This window comes from Ptiloglossa arizonensis, chromosome 7 (genome assembly GCF_051014685.1).
Source record: "Ptiloglossa arizonensis isolate GNS036 chromosome 7, iyPtiAriz1_principal, whole genome shotgun sequence".
Taxonomy (NCBI): domain Eukaryota; kingdom Metazoa; phylum Arthropoda; class Insecta; order Hymenoptera; family Colletidae; genus Ptiloglossa; species Ptiloglossa arizonensis.
In genome coordinates this window covers 24,795,338-24,811,592 of record NC_135054.1, presented here as the reverse complement: position 1 = coordinate 24,811,592, position 16,255 = coordinate 24,795,338, and the positions used below count along the sequence as shown (strand labels likewise).

The window sequence follows — 16,255 nt, the reverse complement described above, 5'->3', positions numbered from 1 at the left end:
GAAAGCAGCTATAGAGTGCTGCTTTCATATGTTAGGCTTGTGTACAATCGACGGATTAATTCGTTCCGTTTGAGGGGAATACGGTATGTCAAACCATACCTTTCTCCTTCTTGGCAAACTTGTAGTGTTGCAAGACGGAAACGCTAGATGGCGTACCGTAACAACAAATTCAACCATCCACCGATTATCTGACAAAACGTGACTTGATACTTTGGAACATCTAGTCTACATGTGTGAGTCGCGTTTAAATAGTAATATTTTGTTAATAGCTTGCGATATTTAAATGTGTATCATTGCGTTTTGAAAATAAATTTAATATACGTAACCTATACATAAGTGACTGTCTTGTGAATCGTTATGAAATATTAATACACTATCAATGATACGAAATTAGTATTTACTAATTTAATTCTTAAATTCATAAAATATTGTTATTTTATAACGAAATGTACGATTCGTCGTATCTCGGTTACATATTTCTAAGTGACGATGATACTGCGCTCTCATTGCACTAATGCCATCTAACATTTTATATGTGACAACTAAAAGCTTGCCAAGAAGGAGGAGGGAATGCAATTGGTGTTCTGTATCCCCCTCAAATGGAACGATTTAATGTATGTGTATACGTCCTTCTCTGTCTGCTCAGAAGTAAAGTAGCTATGTCAATCCAGCGTACGACGACCTTAAGCTGCTGTACTTCCAAATTCGCAGATTGTGTCGTCCAAACAAACATTTTCATGTAAAGATCCATAAATATTGATGTAATAATACGGTGACATGTAAACAATTATAATGCACTGTATTAAAGTTTTTGTTATTCAAAATAAATAGATTTATTTAAGACATTGTCAAGATAAGTTACTTATAACCTTAAATAATGTATAAATAAATTGAAAAATCGATATCTAAGCAGAAGTGAACAAATACTGTCTAATACTTTTTAATGATCCTGTAGCGAGAACATTGAATGAAGAGTTTTTGTTATTTATAATTCGTATCGTATTTCCATTCGGTAGAAGTAATTAATGATCAATGTAATTTGCGGAAGACTTATTGATTGAATAGCCTGAAAATATTTTATGTATATTTAGAAATATTTATAACTTATATTTTATGAACAATACAATTAAGATGTATGTATGCGGGAGAATGGAATCATCATTTATTATTCATTTTTTCCGCTTAGTGAGCTAGTATAATCTAGTTGTACTTAATTAAATGAATTTACAGTTCATTGACGTTACTCTATATTGCTCTGTATGCACATAGCTTCATGAAACAAACTAACAAAGTGAAAATTGAATTTAATCTACTGATAATGCAATTTACTTTTCATACACATTGTTAAACTGGTTTCTGCTTTATTAGAAAAAGTAATTTATTCTATTGATTTATTTATGTTAAAGAAAAATCATTTATTTACATCATTTATATTGAATAAATAGTTGTTTACTACATTAAACCTTCAAATTAAATGTTATTCTTACGTTCTTTTCCACTTATAATTTATTAATTTCATAGAAACTATTTTATTTTATACTTACCAACAAAATTTTGATCATATTGAATTAGAACTTCACCAACAAGCCATGAAACGCAGTGGCGCTGCCTTCGAAAGTACAAAAAAATAGTACATATGTAGTTTACTGATATGTTGTATGGATCGATTGGATCAGTCATCTGCAGTCATCTGAGCAGCGACAAATAGTGTGGTTGGTGTGCGGTTCAAGTATCGTGTCAAGGTAACCTTTAATGGAAGCAATAAAACCGGCAAAAAATGTTTCCAAGTGTATTAAAAGTATCTGTCCATCGGCAGAGGAACTTAGCGTGATTACAAACAACATTAAATGCAACAAATGTGGACTCATATTTCAGAATGAGCCACGATACCGTCTACACGATCTAAAAGTGCATCAGCATAAAAATTTAGATAAAGCAATAAAAGAAAATGTACAATTCCACTGTCCTGTGAAATCTTGTATTTACGCGCCAAAAGGCGAAAGGCATTTTAGTAGTATGAAGTATCTTAAGCAGGTAAATATTTTGTCAGAAAGTTATATCATGAACATTAATTGTGAAATAAAATTTAATATTCGAATATACATTTAGCATTATTTGAAAGTACATGCAAAGAAGACCTATGCATGCACCCATTGTGAAAAAAGTTTCTCTACTGAAGCGGCTAAAGAAGGTCATATGAGAGTGTGTGGAATTGAATTTACTTGCTCTTGTTCAAAGACTTACACTTCTTACGAAGCATTGCTTACGCATGCAAAACGATCTTTACATACCATAAATGATAAATATAAAAGTTCTTTGAGGTAAGCTAATTATAAAAAGCAAATATTAAAATTTTCCTTTAAGCCATTTCAATATAATACTATTAATTTATGTTATAATTTTAATACTTTAACAGACGCATAAATTCAAAAACAATGCAATTAATCTTACCATCTAGTCAAACAGGAACGAATAAATTAATTACAATTCTACCAATAAATCAGAGTGAGAGTAAAATATCTAGCTATAATAGTAACTCAACACGAAAAATTACTTCAGATATTGGTGTACAAACAGATGAATACAAGAGAAATAAGAGAATATCAAGTCCATTAAAATATATTAACAATGGATATTATCATAATGGAAAACGTGGAATAACTAAACAAACACAGACAAGCATTTCTCAAAAAATTAGACAAAATGTAATGTCCATGGAAACGCAGACCACAAAAGATTCGCAGGAATTAAAAAGTTTGTTAAAAATTCAGAAATATAGAAAAAAATGTGTGTCGCAGAATTCTGACTATACATTACTGAAGGAAGACTTAAATCTTGGCAACTTTACATCTCCAAATTTATTTCCTAATAGTCCATTACCACTTCGTCACGATGTTGGTTTACAAGATTTTTGGGAGGAAAAGAATACATCAGGTACTCAAACAATCCCTGAAAAAGATATGTTTGAAGTTCTAAATGATAATGTGACTCAAACAGAGTTTGAAACATTTTATGATCATAGTACAAATCCACTAATACAATGTGTTCCAAAAAGTACAGTTGCTCTCACAACTTTACCTTATGTTGAAGAAACATCGACAGCTGTTGAAGGATATTCCTTTGTGCCATCGAATAGTATATCAAGATCAGATCCTATGCTTACAGACAAAACTTTTGATGATAAATTTAGCAGTATAGAAACTCAGACAGAACAAGCTTATTCACAATCATTTTTTGATTCAGATACTTTAACAAGATCATTTGCTTTGAGTTCTAATATCGAAACGCAAACTACTAACAATCTTGATAATATGGAACAACTATTATATAGCAATACATGCACACAAACCTGTAATGAAATACTACAATCTGATTTAGGATTGTCTAATATTCAAACACAAACAGCATGGACTCAACTCGAGGACACTACTGTTTCTACCGAAACACAAACAAAATCCTTGATATGCGAAACTGGGTGCAATATTTCAGTAGGTGTATGTCGTTCCTGGTTAAGTACTCAAACTAGTCATACTGAAACACAAACTGACTTACTTAGTATTTTTGAAGGTCTTCAGTAATGAAGTATTTAATTTTTGTGTACTATATGGCAGTATAACAATTAATATTAAGGAAAAATATTTAAAGTGTAATGCCAAAATAATTTGCATTTTGTACTATACGTTAAGACTGCTTTTTTTATGTTGTTATTTAGTACTTTGGTATTTTATATACGTTTTGCGAACTAATTAATTGAGTTCCTGTATATGTGCAATTTGTTGATGAATTATCGTGTACATTATTAACAAAAGCATTTTTTTTTTTTTTTAAAGAAAATAACTTTAAATTGTCTGTGTTACATAATTCACTGCCACAATTTTAACATATATTTTTTACATATGTTGCCAGAATAAAGAAATACACATTGCAGGCAATGTAATTCTACTACATGTAACTTATTAATAAATCTATAAATTTAAGTATCCCCTAAATCATGTATCCCCTTTAAATAGAAAAATACACACAGGATTCTGTTGGTTCAAATCTAATTACTTAGTTAATAGTTTTGACATGTATAAATAACTGGAACATGTAATTGAAATATACATGTAACATTGTCACAATAACCATTAAAATATTTTTTTTAATAATTATGTTGAAATTGTATTATGAATCCCAACCAGTGCTTTGTGTATAGGTCTTTGTCAAAGCATACATATAAAAGTTACAATTTTTTATATTTTTGCTTGAAGTTATATTACAACGGATCAATAAGACACTTCTTTATGCGCGTTTGTCAGTAAAAATTAAGATGACATTTAAAAAGATATGCTTTATCAAACAAGGGTACAATTTGTAATTGTTATATATTTGTAAGTGATGCGTAATTTGAAAAACGAGTGCTATTATTATCACATAAAGATACAAGTATGATATGAATATCATGCTTTACAATTAAATTGGATCATTAATTGATTCCAGAAAGAATCCTCAATGTGTAAACGTTAACATGTGAGTTTGAGGAACTTATTAGCACAGGCTGGGATATGTATTGTAGAGAAAGTGAAACAGTATACAGAAGGGGAATACACAAAAATATATTAAAGTGCAGGACCAGCAGCATTATCTTCATCGAAATCTGGTAGAAAATCTTTGGTCCGGTCTTCTATCCTATCTACATTCTCAAGCGCAGAAGCAAGTACTCTTAAATTGTCCACTCCAAACATTAACTGTCTGTAAGGATATTATCATACTATAATTTAAATTTGTTAATACAACAGAAATCTGATAAGAAGTGTACGTTTTTACCTCAATGATATCTCCGCCGATGAAGCAGAAGTTCTTATATCATTAGCTAGGATTCTTACTCTTCGATCAACACTTGAAGAACCACACTCATTTCTACTCCTTGACGTAATTCCAACTCTAAGTTCCTTATTTTCCGATCGTAACCGTGATATCTCTGTCTGCATTGACATTGCATTTCTTTGTATAATAAGTTAAAATTTCATGGATTGTGTAAAAAACCAAAATTTGTACTAACCGTTAATGCTTTTATTTCTTTTTTTAATGATGTAACAGTGCTTTCTGCATTGACTGCTCTTCTCTGTAAACGAGAACTGGACGATTACGGAAATTAGTCAAAAGTAAAAGATATAAACATAATTTTGTACGTACGGTACTACGTTTTAGATTATCTTCAACTTGTTCCATGGCTTTCTCAAGATGTGCTGTTTCTTCATGCTCCACTTTTCTTCTAGATGGCAATTTCGATTCTAATAATTGAATCCTATAGTAAACAGCACATAAGTAACTAATATAACATAGTACAATAAATACCAGTATTCCCATAATTACCACTGAGATTTCTCACCAACTTGTTTTCGAGCTAATTCTAACTCATGACGCAATCTTTCATTTTCTAATAGTAGCTGTAAGAAATTATAATATATTATACACTGTACTCTATTTTGATTACTATTTAATTCTATTACTTAGTGATATTTTTAACATAAAATTTTGATAATAATTATACTCGTCTCTCCGTGAGTTCTACACTATTTGGGATGGTCCCGAAATCTGTGGATAGTGTTGTTCTATTATGGATAGGGCCATCATTTAAAAAATCTGGTAAAGATTTTGGAACATTGGCTTCATTTGTTCCAGAACAATCTCTTACTGTAATATTTGAACCAGAAACAGATTCAGTTTCAGGTATTGGTAGATCTAATGGAAATCCTGGGCAATAGAAAATTATTAGTATAAATTTTGCTTTTTTGTATAAAATTTACAATTATTATATATATAAAACTTATTTATTCCACAATTACTAATACAATGCGTTATTTTGTAACTACCTGATGATTCTGAACGTTCTGTAGATCCTATATTAGGTCTATCATAAACAGGTAAATTTAAATCAGCAGAACAACACGCATTTGGTATGGACTGATTCCTGTGAGCTAAGTTTTTATCTAAACTTCCAGTTAGATCAAATGGAAGATCACACAAAAGACTTTCATTTTTCTTTGATTCATTTCTGAGTTGTGGTTGCCTCTGTTCTATGCTAAGTGCAAAATCAGGAAGATTATCTGCATCTGGAAGAGCTTGCTGTTTGGGTTCATGATTCAGGTAACACTGTTCTATAACTAGATGATCTTGCACAAAGTCGGGTAGTTCTGTTGGATTACGAGAATAAACTGTAGAATCCTTTTCCAAATTATTTGGACTTGTTATTGAAGGAGAATAAACTTTTGGACGAGCACCAGCATTATAATAATTTGTCTGTAAACCATTTTTTAGAAAATGTTTAAAACTAAAAGAATTCTCTTCGCGTCGTGTTGCATCTTGTCCTAAAATAATAGAAAACAAATGATAATTAATTTAATTACCAAATAAATTTTATGACGAATACAATGAAATCTAACCTGTTTGAGTATCCGTTTCAATGCGATTTCCATCGAAATGTTCTCTCGATGTGTTTCTACAGCTTCGACATCCCGTTGTTACTTCTTCTTCGGAAGACGAAGATGAAGAAAACATCACCTCACTGACATGACGCCTTACATTTTTTGATATAGATCGAGACGATTCATTACTTTTTTTGCGATTCGCCATTACTTATGCAGAAGATCAACTTTACCGACAACCGTATCATTTGCGGTGCAGTCAAAGCTGCACTTGACATTTGTCACCCGTTGGCTAGGAGTGAGGTCAGGTTAGTTATAGATCTTTTTTCCTCTTTCTCTACTCACTCACCGTGAATGTGAAAGAAGTACATGCTTTGAGATTTTTTGCCTATGCTTTTATTTCGTAACACAAAATTTTTATCGTATATAGTTTCTTATCTGAAATGAGTTACAAGGTGTTACGTAGACAGGTATGTATGTGTGTATAATACATATCGTTATGTCGATTAATGTAAAATTGGCTAGCTATAAGAAATCATAGTGCATATCAGCAATTACGGTTATTTTAAACAAATTTTTACTATTCATAGAAATGCGACAGAATATTAAATGTGTCCGCATTAATTTCTACATATAACAGATACAGAAGTTATAATTTCATGAAACAGGTTATTACCTACGTGAAGTATTATTAATCACAATAATTTTGAAACGATTTTACGGATGTATACGGTGATTTCAATACAATGTCTCAAGAAAAACCCTGTCGGGCGTGTACAGATTTTAAAACATGGGCAAAAATTCAAAAAAAGGCACTTCAGTCCGAAAAGGTACAGGTATGGTTGTTTAAAGAAAAGTTCTGTACAAAGTTCGCATGTCTTTTATGATTTGATACATTTGTTTGTGAACAATAAAAATCATTTTTATTCTAACAACAATTGTAACAAAATAGAATATTGCAAATTCCTTATTTTTCGATTATTTAATATTACATTTACAAAATGTTAATATTAAAATTTTTATTTTTATAATTGTACAATGCAAAAAGGCACTATAATATAGTATAATCGGAACTATACTACATAATTGACAAACTAACTTAATCATAATATAATTTAACAAACTATTATATAAGTTAGTAATTGCATTTACATTAGATAATAAAAGTGATGCACAGAAGGCCCAGTAATTGGACTTTATATGAGAAAATGAATAAAAAATATAGAATAATTTGTTTTTATGCAAGATTTTATTTTCAAGAAATGTGATTGATTATCTATTGGATATGTTTGTACTTGACTGACTTAGTTTAATGGATTTCATTGTAGACTTTTGTTACTTGGGTTTTATGAAAAATATTATTATACTACTTCATGTATTTATATACATTATACATTATACATTATACATTATACATTATACATTATACATTATACATTATACATTATACATTATACATTATACATTATACATTATACATTATACATTATACATTATACATTATACATTATACATTATACATTATACATTATACATTATACAATGTCAATATCATGATTTACTTTGTATCAATTCTTTTATCCTACAATTATTAATATATGGATATTGACAAAAACTCAGTTATATATATAACCAAGTGAATAACATATGAACAATTTTTTATCTGATAATGATATAAAAAGTAAGCTAATAAAATAAACTTTTTAAAAAAGAAATGTTTTGCTTCTTGTGCATCTTTAATTATTGAGTAGAATTATAAACAGAAATAGCAGTCACGTTTAGTGGAATCCATTAAATTAAGATTGTCAATTACACGTAAAACTGTCAAATATGCAAAGTTGTTTTTCTTAAAAATAAAGCCTCGTAAACAAATTTTATTCTATATTTTCAATTCTACACTCATGTAGAACAATTATATTACCATTTGTACTACCAATTGCCAGATACCCTATAAAACTTACACAAACAAAAAATAGGATTATACCAATTTTGACAAATAATCTATATTATATTTAAAAGAAATATTTAATTTAAATTTAAATTTAAATTTTGACTAAAAACATTTTCCAATACTTTGCACTTTTATACATACTTTTTTTTATAATAGGAATCTGAGAAGAAGCAAGAGAAAACTTCACCTGTAAGTAATAGGCGGGATGATTGTCCTTTGGATAAGGATGAATTAGGTTCAAAAACATGGTCATTCTTACATACCATGGTAGCATATTATCCTGATCATCCAAGTGAAGAACAAAAATCAGATATGAGCAAGTTTTTTTATATATTCTCTACATTTTATCCTTGTTATGTATGCGCAGAAGATTTACGAGAACAATTGAAACATTTTCCACCACAAACTGACTCACAGAAGAAATTAAGTCATTGGCTTTGCAATATACATAACGAGATAAACAAGAAGCTTGGAAAGCCAAAGTTTGACTGTAATCTTGTTGACCAAAGGTGGCGAGACGGTTGGCTCGATGGTTCATGCGACTGATAATAATTAACAATTTATTCTTAAATTTAAATTTTTAAATGAAATCTGTACATGATATAAGATACTATGTAAGTCAATTATTATAAATACTTGTTTGATAAGAAGAAAAGTAACTGTAAGTATTGCTGTCACATGTAAATTCATATTCATCTTTGTAGACTAATTGTCTTTGAACATAGTACTTGTCATTTAAGAAGGCATATTTAATATATTCCTCGTTAATTGCAAGTATTAAAAAATATGAATAAAAGTAGAATTGTTATGCAATTATAGTTACACTAATTATCACCTGTTTCGAAGTTTGTTCACTGTTAGGATCTTGAAGTAGGTGGAGGTAGATGTGAAATAGTGAACGCAGAATACGTCCTAATTTGCGGTTCATAACTGTGATCTTGTCCCTCGCCACCAACTGGCATAACCTGACACGTTCTAATGTGAAATGGAAAACGTTTGTTAGCCATAGATGGTCGGGTGATGTACAAAAATATTATATGTCCCATAAAGACAATCCATAATGAACATCCCTTAGCAACGCTTTCTCTTACCCATTCATCTACTAATAAAGTAATGCAGAGTACCTATGGAATTATAAGTACATTTTTATATATTATGGAAGAATTGAAGTATTATATACAACTTTTTTTTATAATGACATTTTCTATTATAATAGATATAGTTAATTACATATTTATTATATACCGTTAATGGATGACACAGGAACCATGCTGATCCCAAGGAAAATAATGAACCATAAAAATGAAGCTTTGTTGACATTTTTTTAATTGTCTTAAGACAACGAAGAGAAAAAATAATCCATGCTATCAGTTTTAATGCTATTAGCATATAGCCTGGTGGCGATTCATAGATATACAATACCAATCCAGGATCAAACACATCGGATTGGTAAATATATAACGAAATTTGACAGAAAGAATGGAGACAAACAAAGCATATAAGCCATCGAGTTTGTCTTGGTGTTAAAATACTTTTAGTCACTGTAAAACCAAGTGCAAGTAGCAACATAAGTACAGTATACAAGATATCTGAACATGCTTCTAAGAGTTGACCCATTAAGGAAACATTTTCTGCTGTAATTCCTCTTAAACCAAGATTCATATAGTTATAAATTTCAAATAATATCCCCACTAATTGACAAAGTAGAGAAGCCATAAAAATTTTATAAGATATGTGTAGAAGTCTTCTTGCCCGTAATTGCATAGCTATATAAAAACTTAATATTACAAGTATAACATAAATACAACTAATTGCTATCAACTCTGGCAGTATATCTGAAATGAAAATAGATTCAATTAAACAGTATTGAATTGCTTTAGATTGTAATAAAGTTACTTGCAGAATTCATCTGCTGAAAAATGTTCTCTCCAAAAACTGCCATGTGGCGCATTCGTTAGCGATATCCAGTATGAAACATTCAATCCATTTTTTGAAGAACAATCTGCTAACACAATGAACCACCATCTCGGACGAGATAATCGAAATCTTCGATAACTAGAACATCGTGTTACTGTGTCTTCTTCAACGCATCCTGATTGTAAGGATAATGATGTTGATAATGGTACTATTTGACCAAATCCGTCCAAAAGTATAGCTTCTTTTTCAATGCATGTTTTATTTGAAGGATAAATGCTCGACCATTGATCAGGTGCATCATAATATAACAGTATTTTCAAATCGTTTTCTCCACCTCCTAATTCAAATTCGTATTGAAACGTGCCTTGTTCCGTTAAAAAGCAAAATCTTGTTAAAAATGCCCAATTCTAAAAAAACAGGGCAATTTGATATTATGTATCAAATTTATTATTGTAAAATGAATGACAATAGAAGATCGAAAAAGGGTTAGTAAATAATTTTTAAAATGGTCAAACATCGCAAAAAAGTTATGTAATAATGAAAATAATAGTATTGAAATATTTTACGAAACATCGATTGAAATACAGTAATTTAACTTAAAAAGGGTTTATCTATAGTACTCAGTATGTACGTCGAATTATTAGATATAGTTCGATTGTTTTAATAGGTATTTAACTACATTTATTATACTCATTTTATGTTTATAATCGATATAAACAGAAATATTGGATATTCGATATGCACATATATATATATTGATTATCTTTCTTGACTAAAAAACAAAATGATTAAATACAAAAAAGTTGTAATTTATAAAAAATTGCTTATAGTACTTCACGTGTAATTAGGCGTCCTCGAAGAATTTTGGTCTCAGAATACGTAAACAAAAATAAAAATATTATATTAAAGAACAATAATACGTTAAACATTGTCAATAGACGACCGCACAATTTCTCTAGACTGGAATATCTACTTGTATGTGCCTGTTACACGTTACCTGCTACCTGCTGCTTTTCTCATAATCAATATTTTCCAGCCTATTGGAATAATGCATTTTAATTAATATATTGATCGCTATGAAGCATATTTTGGTTAAAAAAACTTAATAGCAAAATTGAATTAAAACAGAAAGAAAATTGTTAGTTTAAATTATAGTGGTTTTTTGTTGGTTTTTTAATTGCAATTCCAATGAGCAGAATTCGTTTACAGTTCAGTATGTGCTTTTGTACGACCCTGACATTTATTTGCACATCTATAACAATATCTACATGTGACAAAATAGTGTGTATGACACGTATACTTTTCTAAATATAATATTAAATTAGTGGTTTTTGAAATTAAATAACCAAAAATCTTATACATTTTACATCATTATTTAGTGTTTCAATATTATAACAAATATAATCAATGTTAACTAAATTTTTCAGTCAGTCTTAATATTTTATTTAAATATCAATTTATATTGTATCTCGAGCAAATTTTTTTATTGGTTATCCAATGTATATTATAATGGATGTGACAAAAATATTTATCACAGCTTTCAAAATGAATTTACATATATATCTAAAACAATAGGCAGTTGTTAAAAAAAATCTATAATAAAATTTATCTTGACCTTGAAATTGAAGATCAAATTTTATTTATGTCTGACACGGGATAAAAAATTTAAAAGGAAATTTATATGTCGAAATAAATTATTCTTATAAAAAAAAATTGTTATAGTTGTCGCATCAACTGGATTGTGCGGAGTAACTCCTATCGCTCTGAGAGCAGTGTTTCCTTCGATAAATCATGTACACAGTACGAAGTTATCGACTCGAATGAATTCCAGCCAATTTAGGGGAAAGTAACTATACTCCGAATTGCTTTTTTTTTCTTCACGTGTAGCTTTTAGATACGCTACACGAAATATGTAGATGCGTCGCATTATACCGCTGATCGCGTCATAGAATGACTTTGAACTTCCAAAATATTTAACCTGAAGGACTAAACGACGCTTGAACAAGCATAATTGAAAAATCATTGCTAAAAAATCCTATACCAACTGATCCAAAAGTTATTCAGTTCTGATCCGACGTAAATATATAAACTAAAATAGTAACAAACACTATCAATTCGTGTTTCGAACACAACGCACACGAGAGTACATATGAAGGAGAAAAGGTAACTCCAAATATGACTTCCTTTTAAATTAGCCTAAGCCAATTCAAACCGGTCTAGGTTACGCGATTCAAATTCCATTATTCCGTGGTATCGACGCATTATTCTAACTAGGGATATTTGTACTATATGTATCGATGTAGCTTAGCTCCTGTCATATGATTTTGTTTATTTCGTTTATTTCGTTTTCAAGTTTAAACACATGTGTTCCATGTTATGTATATAATGAGTACAATAAAATATTTAACACTTTTTGAAGTTATATGTGATTTTTACTATTGCATATTATCATAAATTTATAAAATTAGTATGCGAATTATTATCCAATTCTATTATTAATTCAGATTGAGGTTATAAAGGACGAAGTGATTATGAAGAGCGATAAACAAAACCACAGGGGTTTTAAAAGTAAATATGTATTATTTTATCAATCGTTTTCATTGAATTCCTTATTTATTTAAACAGATATTTATTTGAATATTTAATTGATTTCTAGCATTCTGGATTCGCTTTGATAAAGAAAGCACAGACAAACATCAATTGTTTTTCAAAGAACACTGCATTAGAAAACAAGAATCTGAACATCCAAAAGGAAGAACATTGTTTGTATTGAATGTACCTCCTTATGTTACAACAGAGGTATTAAAGAATGTCTTTATTCAACTTTGTGGGATTGTTTCTAATGTTCTTTTCATAAATGTAAAAGGATTCAAAGTAGTATATGTAGTATTTGAAAAAGAGTCTGCTTTAGAAAAAGCATTAAAACTTTCTGCAAATACTGTAATAACATTAAATAATAAAGACAATGTATGCTTAACAGGAGTTACAAGTAAGTATTTTTTTTTTTTTTACTTTTATGAAATTTTCTTAAATTGTTTTGTTTGTTTGAATAGAATGGTGCAAAGAATATAATGATACAATACATAATGAGGATGAAATGAAAAAAGAAGTTGAAGATTACATGCATGATTATGACAGACAAATTGCTGATAAAATAGCAAACGAAAAAGCTATGGAAGAAAGAACTGAAGACAATGACGGTTGGATAACTGTATCAGGACAGAAGAAAAGAGGACAGTTTGCTCTTTCTAGAAAGGAATCTACTATCAATAAAGTGCAACATAAAGAAGAGCAAAAGAATATAAAAAAACAATTGCTTAATTTTTATACTTTCCAAATTCGTGAGAATAAAAAACAAAGTAAGTTTCATTGCACATTGCTTTTATGTTTATGTTAGATTCTAATAATTAAAATGTTTATTCACAGATTTGGCAGAGTTAAGAAAGAAATTTGAATTAGACAAAAAGAGACTACAAGATTTAAAGTCAAAAAGGACATTCAAACCATTTTAATTCTATAAATGTAATAAAGTATAGAGGATTTTAGTTCTAAATACTTTGATATATGAAAAGTATAAAGTTTAACTTCCTAATTTCCACATAAAATAGATATTTATTATATCGTAAAATATTTGTTTGTTTATTACTACAATTCAGTCACATATACTGTACTTCTATTTATGTACAGATCGAAAGTAGATGTCGTGAATTAGAGGTTATATTCATAAATTTAGTAAATCAAGCAGCCTTGGATGCATATGTTTGCAGTGTCCATTCAATAAGAAAATGTTGATATGATAAAGGCTGTAATAAAGCCAATAACTCCTCTGTAAAAAATCAAGAGATGATTTATATTATATAAGATAATAATGAGCGCACTAATGAATTATAAAAATACACACGTTTATTTCCATAAATGCAATTTGCAGACATAGCTGCACTAACAGCTTGTGCAAGTCGTTCCATAGCTAAGTCACCTGAAGTTGAATTAACATTTGTCTGTGATTGTAAACTAATACTTAATGTGCGAATAGTAGCTGCAAAATGCTGTGCAGATATTGCATGTTTATTGTTTCCACTATTTTTTAATCGTAATACTGAATCCATAAGTAGCTGTTGTATTTTAGAATACAATTTTCTCTGTTCCTCGTAATTTTCAGCATTCTTTATAACACTTAAGCGTAAAGGGCATAATATGCACCACCTGAAAGATTAGAATTATAATCATCTCAAATTAAATGTTATATGTTACTCATTTAATTTACCTGAATAAACCTGCTATTGGTGTTATTGGTGTCATTGGAATGCCACCAGTTGGTAAGACAGGATTATCCATTAATGGAGTCAATAAAAGACTTGGGTTTTCATCTATCCATTCTCCTACTAACCTGAGTAGTTCTGTAGGTGGATCTTTGTCTTCATAAACTTCACCTATTGCTGTTAGTAAATTGGCAATGAAATGTGGTGCAAGAACAGGGAGCTGCTTCAACTTGTCAATTGATTTTGGAGTAAGGACAAAATAGTCATTAAGTACATGCCGGGCTAATCCTACACTTTGTACCGAAGTAGAACCTAATTGTTGCATCCAAATTCCAGTGGCATTCAAAATTGCCTTGTTTTGAGTAGCAATAGCCAAAGATACTAAATTGCCTAAAACTTTATATCTAGGAGTATCTGCAGGGAAAAGAGATAAAAAAACAGCATTGCGCACAGCAGCACTTCCTCCTGGACTTTGAAAAAAATCACTTAGAACTTCTATCAGTTGCAACTCTTGTATTGCTATTGTCATGTTCCGTTTCTTCCGCTTCTCTATTTCTCCAAATACAAATTCTGATATTAAGTCCAGTTGCAAATCCATTTGTTTTCCAGGTCTTCCGCATAATATCTCTTTAAAAATATGGATCAAATATAAAAATAGCGAAAGCAATTAACCTATTTAATAAATTGTCATACCGATTCTGCACAATGCTTCTCTAGCGCAGTAGGGAAAATCTAATTTTCGTAAATTTTGTTTGATATCATTCCCTGCCATTAATTCATATGTACACATGTAACACATAAATACATTTAAAAGAAAGAATTCAGCTTAAGGGCACTTGACAAAAAATCTAAAGAACCTCAGGGAACAATGATTTGTACCATGAGAGGGGAAAGTAACCTGCTACCCTTTCTCCTTTACAGCATGCAACTTGGTCTTGCCAGTATAAGCGCTTGATCGCACTTGACAGAGCAATTTTAACATTTCAAAATATCTAACCTATGAATGACAAATTGCATAAATCATTGAAATAACAATACTCTGTTAATGTCTTCGTAAGATAAAAAATTTAAATAAGTGATCAATTCGTACTTATTAAATATATTTAATTATGTTTTAACAATTAATTTTAATATATGAAACCTACAAGTGCCGAGTAATTGATAAAAACGATTATTTAATGGATTGTTAAAGATATATATTAATGTACGAGTTATTTCACACCTAATTAAATGGGTACAAAGCATATTCAGTTTTCCATACAAACTTCCATCTATCGAAGAAGAGTGATTGATCGGCCAGAAGGCCTACCTGAATCATCGATATTTTGACACATTTTTAAAATACTGTAAATTAAAAAAGTGTAGTCGAAGAAGGACCGCTACAAAATATAAGAATATTTTTTTCAAATTGTTTGAAACTTACAGCATTAAAAATTGTGATCTTATTTAACGTGAAAACGAACCTTTAAAGTCGCTACATCAGAACATTGAAAGGTATGATACTTTTATGCAGATTCCAAGTTCCTGCGCGCACAAAACCGAGCTGCATGTAATGAAAGAGAAATCTAGCAGAATAAACAAAATGGATCAATTGTAGAAACATAGGTCTCTTTGTTCCGCGATTTTGTTGTGTTGACAAAAATCCCTTCCTTTTTAAGGGCCTTACTCGTAACGTAAGAGTAGGGAGTCGCGCCAATCCGAGCTCCTTATTCTGGTTCCCC

The 16,255-nt window shown here is 29.9% G+C and overlaps 6 protein-coding genes and 1 long non-coding RNA gene across 12 annotated transcripts; 4 read left to right on the top strand and 3 right to left on the bottom strand.

The window, feature by feature from the left end:
* Positions 1-170: 170 nt before the first annotated feature.
* LOC143149557 (uncharacterized) lies at positions 171-843 on the top strand. The gene is made up of 2 exons (XR_012992822.1): positions 171-233; positions 550-843. It is a non-coding gene; the product is annotated as an uncharacterized LOC143149557 (long non-coding RNA).
* A 789-nt stretch (positions 844-1,632) lies between these two features.
* Asciz (ASCIZ zinc finger protein) lies at positions 1,633-5,191 on the top strand. 3 transcript variants are annotated; one of them, XM_076317171.1, is made up of 4 exons: positions 1,633-2,034; positions 2,110-2,321; positions 2,417-2,934; positions 3,379-5,191. In XM_076317171.1, the coding sequence occupies exons 1-4, from the start codon at positions 1,753-1,755 to the stop codon at positions 3,576-3,578; spliced, it is 1,212 nt and encodes a 403-aa protein (XP_076173286.1). In that variant the 5' UTR covers positions 1,633-1,752; the 3' UTR covers positions 3,579-5,191. The 3 variants fall into 3 exon arrangements, with proteins under 3 accessions (XP_076173286.1, XP_076173285.1, XP_076173284.1); XM_076317170.1 differs by having other exon boundaries at positions 2,459-5,184; XM_076317169.1 differs by having other exon boundaries at positions 2,417-5,182.
* L(3)04053 (lethal (3) 04053) lies at positions 3,862-6,707 on the bottom strand. The gene is made up of 8 exons (XM_076317172.1): positions 6,426-6,707; positions 5,856-6,350; positions 5,534-5,736; positions 5,356-5,429; positions 5,176-5,287; positions 5,042-5,104; positions 4,807-4,964; positions 3,862-4,731 (listed from the first exon to the last, which is right to left on the bottom strand). Exons 1-8 carry the CDS (start codon positions 6,613-6,615, stop codon positions 4,599-4,601), a joined length of 1,428 nt encoding a protein of 475 aa, XP_076173287.1. The 5' UTR covers positions 6,616-6,707; the 3' UTR covers positions 3,862-4,598.
* Alr (Evr1_Alr domain-containing protein Alr) lies at positions 6,694-9,171 on the top strand. 3 transcript variants are annotated; one of them, XM_076317178.1, is made up of 3 exons: positions 6,694-6,877; positions 7,076-7,243; positions 8,515-9,171. In XM_076317178.1, exons 2-3 carry the CDS (start codon positions 7,154-7,156, stop codon positions 8,902-8,904), a joined length of 480 nt encoding a protein of 159 aa, XP_076173293.1. In that variant the 5' UTR covers positions 6,694-6,877; positions 7,076-7,153; the 3' UTR covers positions 8,905-9,171. The 3 variants fall into 3 exon arrangements, with proteins under 3 accessions (XP_076173293.1, XP_076173294.1, XP_076173295.1); XM_076317179.1 differs by having other exon boundaries at positions 6,998-7,243; XM_076317180.1 differs by having other exon boundaries at positions 6,700-6,877; positions 7,076-7,237.
* On the bottom strand, positions 8,670-11,662 carry LOC143149607 (transmembrane protein 145). 2 transcript variants are annotated; one of them, XM_076317175.1, is made up of 5 exons: positions 11,109-11,662; positions 10,259-10,682; positions 9,604-10,193; positions 9,194-9,482; positions 8,670-8,900 (listed from the first exon to the last, which is right to left on the bottom strand). In XM_076317175.1, the coding sequence occupies exons 1-4, from the start codon at positions 11,202-11,204 to the stop codon at positions 9,216-9,218; spliced, it is 1,377 nt and encodes a 458-aa protein (XP_076173290.1). In that variant the 5' UTR covers positions 11,205-11,662; the 3' UTR covers positions 8,670-8,900; positions 9,194-9,215. The 2 variants fall into 2 exon arrangements, with proteins under 2 accessions (XP_076173290.1, XP_076173289.1); XM_076317174.1 differs by having other exon boundaries at positions 8,670-9,482.
* A 376-nt stretch (positions 11,663-12,038) lies between these two features.
* LOC143149609 (ribosomal RNA-processing protein 7 homolog A) lies at positions 12,039-14,218 on the top strand. Its single transcript, XM_076317177.1, has 5 exons — positions 12,039-12,438; positions 12,780-12,843; positions 12,932-13,264; positions 13,329-13,634; positions 13,702-14,218. The coding sequence occupies exons 2-5, from the start codon at positions 12,807-12,809 to the stop codon at positions 13,785-13,787; spliced, it is 762 nt and encodes a 253-aa protein (XP_076173292.1). The 5' UTR covers positions 12,039-12,438; positions 12,780-12,806; the 3' UTR covers positions 13,788-14,218.
* Positions 13,868-15,896, bottom strand: LOC143149608 (integrator complex subunit 15). Its single transcript, XM_076317176.1, has 4 exons — positions 15,228-15,896; positions 14,540-15,161; positions 14,177-14,478; positions 13,868-14,101 (listed from the first exon to the last, which is right to left on the bottom strand). The coding sequence occupies exons 1-4, from the start codon at positions 15,331-15,333 to the stop codon at positions 14,013-14,015; spliced, it is 1,119 nt and encodes a 372-aa protein (XP_076173291.1). The 5' UTR covers positions 15,334-15,896; the 3' UTR covers positions 13,868-14,012.
* Positions 15,897-16,255: the final 359 nt, after the last annotated feature.

Bases quoted from the DNA above. Each gene is read 5' to 3' on its own strand.
- LOC143149608 (XM_076317176.1), bottom strand. From the start codon at position 15,333: ATGTGTTACATGTGTACATATGAATTAATGGCAGGGAATGATATCAAA. The intron at 14,479-14,539 runs GTAAATTAAATG...CTAATCTTTCAG, and splicing joins CCAATAGCAGGTTTATTCAG to GTGGTGCATATTATGCCCTT. The intron at 14,102-14,176 runs GTGTGTATTTTT...GATTTTTTACAG, and splicing joins TTGCATTTATGGAAATAAAC to AGGAGTTATTGGCTTTATTA.
- Asciz (XM_076317169.1), top strand. From the start codon at position 1,753: ATGGAAGCAATAAAACCGGCAAAAAATGTTTCCAAGTGTATTAAAAGT. The intron at 2,035-2,109 runs GTAAATATTTTG...ATATACATTTAG, and splicing joins GTATGAAGTATCTTAAGCAG to CATTATTTGAAAGTACATGC. The intron at 2,322-2,416 runs GTAAGCTAATTA...ATACTTTAACAG, and splicing joins AAATATAAAAGTTCTTTGAG to ACGCATAAATTCAAAAACAA.
- LOC143149607 (XM_076317174.1), bottom strand. From the start codon at position 11,204: ATGTTTAACGTATTATTGTTCTTTAATATAATATTTTTATTTTTGTTT. The intron at 10,683-11,108 runs GTACTATAAGCA...CTGTTTTTTTAG, and splicing joins GACGCCTAATTACACGTGAA to AATTGGGCATTTTTAACAAG. The intron at 10,194-10,258 runs GCAAGTAACTTT...TTTTCATTTCAG, and splicing joins TTTTTCAGCAGATGAATTCT to ATATACTGCCAGAGTTGATA.
- LOC143149609 (XM_076317177.1), top strand. From the start codon at position 12,807: ATGAAGAGCGATAAACAAAACCACAGGGGTTTTAAAA. The intron at 12,844-12,931 runs GTAAATATGTAT...ATTGATTTCTAG, and splicing joins AAACCACAGGGGTTTTAAAA to CATTCTGGATTCGCTTTGAT. The intron at 13,265-13,328 runs GTAAGTATTTTT...TTGTTTGAATAG, and splicing joins ATGCTTAACAGGAGTTACAA to AATGGTGCAAAGAATATAAT.
- Alr (XM_076317178.1), top strand. From the start codon at position 7,154: ATGTCTCAAGAAAAACCCTGTCGGGCGTGTACAGATTTTAAAACATGG. The intron at 7,244-8,514 runs GTATGGTTGTTT...TTTTTATAATAG, and splicing joins TTCAGTCCGAAAAGGTACAG to GAATCTGAGAAGAAGCAAGA.